Genomic DNA, 6,036 nt, shown 5'->3' with positions numbered 1-6,036 from the left:
CCGGAGAGATGGGGTCATAGCCGTCTGCCGGGCCTGCTCCACCAGGCATCGCCCCTGCCTCGCCACCCAGACATGGCCCAGCCAGGTACGGGGACACTAGGGATGAGCGCCGGCTCACAGTGTAGGCTGAGCTTACGGTACTGGTGGCGCTGCTCCGGCGCTCGTTCGGTGGCATGCCCATCTCTGCTGCTGACAGCTCCGCGATGCGCCGGTGCGAAGCAGCTGGCGGCGGCACGGAGATCCCATGCACCTCCCCAGGTGGGCCTGAGGAAGGAAAAGGAGGAGTTACACCAGGGCACTCAGGACACAGCACGGCAGCAGTGGTCAGAGGAGGAACAGGCAGCCTCCTCCAGTACCAGGATGTGGCCTCCTCCATGGTTAGTGCCTGCTAGGACAGGAAGCAGGTTCAAGTGGTGGCAACAAAGAGGGGGCAGAAGACCATTTAGAATCATTTAGGTTGGAAAAGACCTTTAAGATCATCGAGTCCAAAGATGGGGCACAGCCCAGATGTGGGGGTCCACCACTAGTGAAAGGAAGGTGTGGAAACCTCTCTGGCTGCAAACCAGACCTCTCTTGACACAGTGCCCATGGGACTGGCCCTGCATCTGGATGGGAGGGAACCACAGTCTCACCGGCTCCAGGGATGGCTGGGAAATTCAGTCCCTTGGTAGCTGATGGCTTCCTCATCTGCTTCAGTTTGTCAATGCGAAGATTTTCTAGTTTGTGGAGGGCCATGAGCCCTGAAGTGCCCATGGGCTCACTGGGCACCACATCCTCCAGTGTGGACAGATCCTCGTAGCTCCCACCTGGGTTGCCCGCCATCTCCACCCCACTGTCATTGTTGGTGGTGCTGCCGAGTGGGGAGTGGTCGCTGCTGCACGACGACTGCCCACCTGGGCTGGGCTGCGGCTTCTAGGGGGGACCCAAAACATTAACCAAGGAAAAGGGGGTGAGATATCCACTACACACTTAATGCAACCTGCACCCTGCCAGATGTGGAGATGACTCCCCTACCATGCAAACTGACTCCTCTGACAGGCCTGGCCAGGCCTCCCTCCGTCATCACCCCCCAGCTCCTTACCAAGGCCAAGTCAGGCACCAAGAGCTTGCCGTCATCCTTCCGGGCCTCACCAGGGCCATTTGTGTCTTTCTCCTGCTTCATGTCTGGGGGGCCACTGGGGGTGGGCAGTGCACGGCCTGGCACCACATCCCCTCGGTGCTTCTTGGTGATGTGGGCGTCAGGGCCGTGCACCGTCTTCACATGTTTGCGCAGGGAACTGGGGTCTGTGTAGCGCTTGGTGCAGCCTGGAATCTTGCACACATAGGGCTTCTGTCAGGGAAGAAAGGTAGGTACGGCGGAGGGAGGGTGTTAGTTCCGACTGGAGACCCCTCCCAACAAAGTACCAGCTGGGCATGAAATAAATCCCCCTCCCCTCCCTCTCGAGTAGGCCCGAGAACTGAGGGAACTGAGGGTGGGAAGGGATCAAAGAGGCTGAGTCCCCTTGGAGGGGGCATGTGAGGTGCTACAGCAGGGCCTTGGAGGAGGTCACAGGGAGCCAGAGGAAGAATGCAAGGATGGTGCTCCACAGGAGTGGGGCAGGGGGTAAAGGGACCCTGGTGGGAATGCAGGTGACCGAGGAAGAGAGCAGGGGGCCATACTTTATTAGGGAGGGAATTGGGGCACACAGAAAAAAAAAACAGGGACGCAGAGAGTTTTCAGAGCACAGGACTAATCAGGAGGCATACGGGGAGCCCAAAGGGGTGCAAAGAGCCCCAGGTGGGTCTGTACCTCATTGGAGTGAGTGCGGTTTTGATGCTTGGCCCGGTCAGAAGCATTGGAGAAGGCCTTGTTGCAACCCTCGTGTTCACAAACGTAGGGTTTTTCACCCGTGTGGGAGCGCAGATGCGTCTTGAGGTTCTCCAGGCGTGAGTAGGCTTTGTTACAGCCCTCGAACTGTGCAGGCAAGGAGGGTGAAACATGCCGCACACCTTCAACAGACCCTGTACCACATCACCCCCACACTACATACCCATGGCACATCTGCCATGGGCACCTGTTACATCTCCCAACCAACACACAATGCACCTGCCCTCTTTCAGGTGCATGTCCTCGCACCCTTCTGGCCTATGTCGTGCCATCTCGCTAGGCACTGGCCATGTGGCCATGCTGCACCCAGCCTGCTACATGCCTCTTTACCTCATGTGCATCTCTGTCATGCCATTGATCACACGGGCTCTGGCCTGCGACACATGAACCCCACTTTATCATGCACTACCATGCTCCTGACCACCCTGCCTGTCCCACCTCATTTTCCCCACCACATGTCCCCCTCAATGCCATATACCAGACAGGCCAGCTCACACCCTGCCCTGAGCTCTGCCTGATGCAAGGCACCACAGCTCAGCTGAGGTTTTGCAAAGGCTCGTGCCAGCTCACCGTGCATTTGTGAGGTTTCTCGCCTGTGTGACGTCGCATATGCACCACCAACATGTACTGAGCCTTGAAGGGCCTCTGCTCCCGGGAACATGCTGCCCAGTGGCACACAAACTCCTTCTTCTCCCCGTGGATATGCTCATTGTTGATATGCTGAGGAGAGAGGGACATCACTGGTGACATTGAGGAGGGCGCCAAGGGTCAGGGAGATACAGGTGCCTTAAGAGAGTATCATGGGAGAAATGGACATAGAGAGACTGGGATGGCGGGTGGAGACACCAGAGGTTAGGGGAAAACAGAGTGGTCAGATGGTGTCTAGAGGAGGCAGGGGATACAGGAGATGGCTGGGGACTATTTTGGGAGGACCAACAGAAGACATAGGGGTCAAAGTGGTCTGAGGGGTGATCAAAGGGATATAGAAGAGTTAGAGTGTCTGGAGGGAGACAAAGAGCAAAGGAGGAAGCCCGGATGCACCAGTGGTTGTTCAGGACAGCTGCCCCAGGGGTGAGGAAGGCCAGACTGGGTGTTCCCCCTAGGGTCATGGTATGGGAGGGTCACAAAGAACTTGCCCACAAGAAGTGGAGGATGCGTGTCCCTCCCTTCCTAGGGGCAACTTCCAACATTGTGCACCTCTGTGGTGACTTCTCAGGGTGGGGGGGAGGGGAGCAGCCCAGTATAGGACAGTCTTAGAGTAGGAGTCGTGGGTTGACACAGGGGGATGTCAGCCAGCAGCCTGAGGGCAGGTTCTGGGACTGGGTGTACCCCGGAAGGACCTAACTCACATGCACCAGCTGCTCCTGCGTATCGAACTCCTTGGCACAGCCATCCCAGTAGCAATTGGTTTCATACACAGTCTCAGACTCAGGTTTCCCATCCTCTTTCTCCAGATCTTCTCTAACATCGAGCATCCCCAGCAAGGGGTTCTGGGGGAGCACAGCTAGATGAGCACTCCCAGGTATGACCTTTCGTGCTCCCTGTTACTGGGGGTGGTGCCAGGGAGGAGCGTAGAGCCCTGGGGAAGTGGGGGGGGTCTCAAGGCCTGGGGAGTACCTGGGTGCCTGTGGAAGCTGGACTGGAGATGTTGCCCTCGGATCTCTCCTCTGGGTATTTGACAGTCAGAGGGCTGCTCAGGCTCCACTCCAACTTTAGCTGCTACCGGGGCAGGAGGAAAGTGGAAAGCAGTTAGCACTGAGACGCCCACTGGCCCACCACTTACATGAGAGGCACCGCTTATATGGATGCAAGGCCCCCTTACCTGGCAGTGTTTGAGGGTCCCACGAGCTGGGGCATGGTGCAGGAGCCCTGGGCGGGTGGACAGGTGTTCATGGGCGCTACATGGGGGGGGGGGCGGTGTGTGGCTGTACAGGTGGCCTTGGCCCTTCTGCTGACCTGGTGGACTCTGGTACCCCAGTGATGGACTGCAAAGAGCAAGAGGGATGAGCTGATGACACCATCAGAGGACAGAAATGTAGGTCTTCTGAGCCAGGGATCCCAGGTGTCTGAACTCCCAGCCACTCCTTCCCTAACCCACCGTCCCACTCTGCTCCCACCTTCCCTAGCCCTCACAGGCTGCATGCATGCCAGCGGGGCTGAAGTCTGGTGCCCACCTGATGGTGCTGATGGAGAGGTGGCCATAGGAGCCACTGGCAGAGGCGCAGCGGGAGTTGATGAACGCAACGAGGGAGTTGGGTGAGGTGCGGATTACCGTCTGCAGGTCAATGCTAGAGTCTGACAGGGGTGAGATGGACAGAGCCCGCTTCTTGCCCAGTTTGCCTGCACCACAGGGCGTTGAGAACCGTGAGCCTGGGATGGCAGCAAAGAGTGGGGGGCACTCCTCTCAGCATGGGTCCTAGGAGGCTGAAGAAACCCCCAAGGGCACAAGCCTGGTGCTTTGGAGCCTGGAGGAGTACCCTGAGTGTGCCGGTTAGCTTCTGATTTAGAATAGAATAGAAATAGAAATAGAAATAGGAATAGGAATAGAAATAGGAATAGAAATGAAAAGAAAAGAAAAGAAAAGAAAAGAAAAGAAAAGAAAAGAAAAGAAAAGAAAAGAAAAGAAAAGAAAAGAAAAGAAAAGAAAAGAAAAGAAAAGAAAAGAAAAGAAAAGAAAAGAAAAGAAAAGAAAAGAAAAGAGAAAAAAAAGAAATTTCAGTTGGAAGAGACCTACAATGATCATCTAGTCCAACTGCCTGACCCCGAGGCTGACCAAAAGTTAAAGCATGTTATTAAGGGCATTGTCCAAATGCTCTTAAACATTGACAGGCTTGGGGCATTGACCACCTCTCTTGGAAGCCTTTTCCAGTGTCTGACCACCCTCTTGGTAAAGAAATGCTTCCTAATGTCCAGTCTAAACCGCCCCTGGCACAGCTTTGAGCCATTCCCACGCGGCCTATCACTGGATCCCAGGGAGATCAGCACCTCCCTCTCCACCTCCCCTCCTCAGGAAGCTGTAGAGAGCAATGAGGTCACCCCTCAGCCTCCTTTTCTCCAAACCAGACATACCCAAAGTCCTCAGCCGCTCCTCAGAGGACATGCCTTCCAGCCCTTTCACCAGCTTTGTTGCCCTCCCCTGGATACACTCGAGGACCTTCACATCCTTCTCAAATGGTGGGGCCCAGAACTGCACACAGTACTCCAGGTGAAGCTGCACCAATGCTGAATACAGCAGGACAATCCCCTCTCTTGACTGGCTGGTTATACTGTGTTATATACATGTGCCCCAGGATGGGGTTTGCCCTCTTGGCTGCCAGGGCACACTGCTGACTCCTGCTGAGCCTGCTGCCAACCAGCATCCCCAGGTCCTCTTCTCCAGGGCTGTCTCCAGCCACTCCTCTCCCAATTTATACTTATTGCTGGCTTTGGACTGTGGCAAGGCTCAAAAGTGTCCCCCCTCCCTAACACAGCCACCAGTGTTCCTAGGGGGTACCTGAACCCCTTGACACACGCGTACTCCCTGCTACAGCTGATATCATCCCAAGAAAAGTGCCTGACCCCCTTGGCCGCAGCCAACACAAATCTTCCTGTCCACACAGGCATCACTGTTTCAGGAAAGCTACCTGAAGCCCCAGCAGTCTCCTCCCTCATGACAGGAGTCGCTGTCCCCAGCACTGCCCGACCCCCTCAGCAGACACACCTGCCCTCCTGACACAACCAACGCAATCCCCAGGAGATGCCTAAACCCCTCGCAGAACCCCTGCCTGCCCCATGTCCTCCCAAGACTGGAGACTTACCATCACCACTGCCCGGGTGCTCGGTTCCTGGCACCAACCCATACCCACGGTGACTGCTCATGAGGTTTGACTGATGGCATAAGGGGAAATCAAGTCCTGGCAGAGGGGAGGAGAAAGACGGGAAGACGTGTTAGTGTGGGTGGCACAAGGGGGAGAGGAAATCCCGAGAGCATCCCTGAACCCAAGGATTGAATCTGAAGCCGGGTGCCCCTCGTGCCCGTGCCAGGCACTGCTCAGGCCCAGGCACTGGCTAGGACGAGGGGGCTACCACCGACCTTGTGGCCCTGGGGCACCCGGGGCTGGCCCGTGGGGTGGGCGCAGGCAGCAGTGCTCAGCGTAGCTGGTGGCTGGGGGGCTGGCAGGGTTGAACAT

At 56.5% G+C, this 6,036-nt stretch overlaps 1 protein-coding gene across 1 annotated transcript in view; it reads right to left on the bottom strand.

Annotated features, from left to right (window-relative positions):
- The window catches only part of GLI1 (GLI family zinc finger 1), an 8,065-nt gene extending 2,029 nt beyond the window's left edge, over positions 1–6,036 (bottom strand). The window contains 11 exon segments of the mRNA XM_009575961.1: positions 2–264; positions 633–912; positions 1,082–1,330; positions 1,790–1,954; positions 2,438–2,587; positions 3,217–3,357; positions 3,485–3,586; positions 3,690–3,852; positions 4,042–4,237; positions 5,665–5,760; positions 5,940–6,036. Of these exon segments, the coding sequence (XP_009574256.1) occupies positions 2–264; positions 633–912; positions 1,082–1,330; positions 1,790–1,954; positions 2,438–2,587; positions 3,217–3,357; positions 3,485–3,586; positions 3,690–3,852; positions 4,042–4,237; positions 5,665–5,760; positions 5,940–6,036 (1,902 nt within the window).

This window comes from Fulmarus glacialis, unplaced genomic scaffold, assembly GCF_000690835.1.
Source record: "Fulmarus glacialis isolate BGI_N327 unplaced genomic scaffold, ASM69083v1 scaffold40964, whole genome shotgun sequence".
In the NCBI taxonomy this organism is placed as follows: domain Eukaryota; kingdom Metazoa; phylum Chordata; class Aves; order Procellariiformes; family Procellariidae; genus Fulmarus; species Fulmarus glacialis.
The sequence above is the reverse complement of the archived record's forward strand: the minus strand, read 5'-3'. Positions and strand labels throughout refer to the sequence as shown.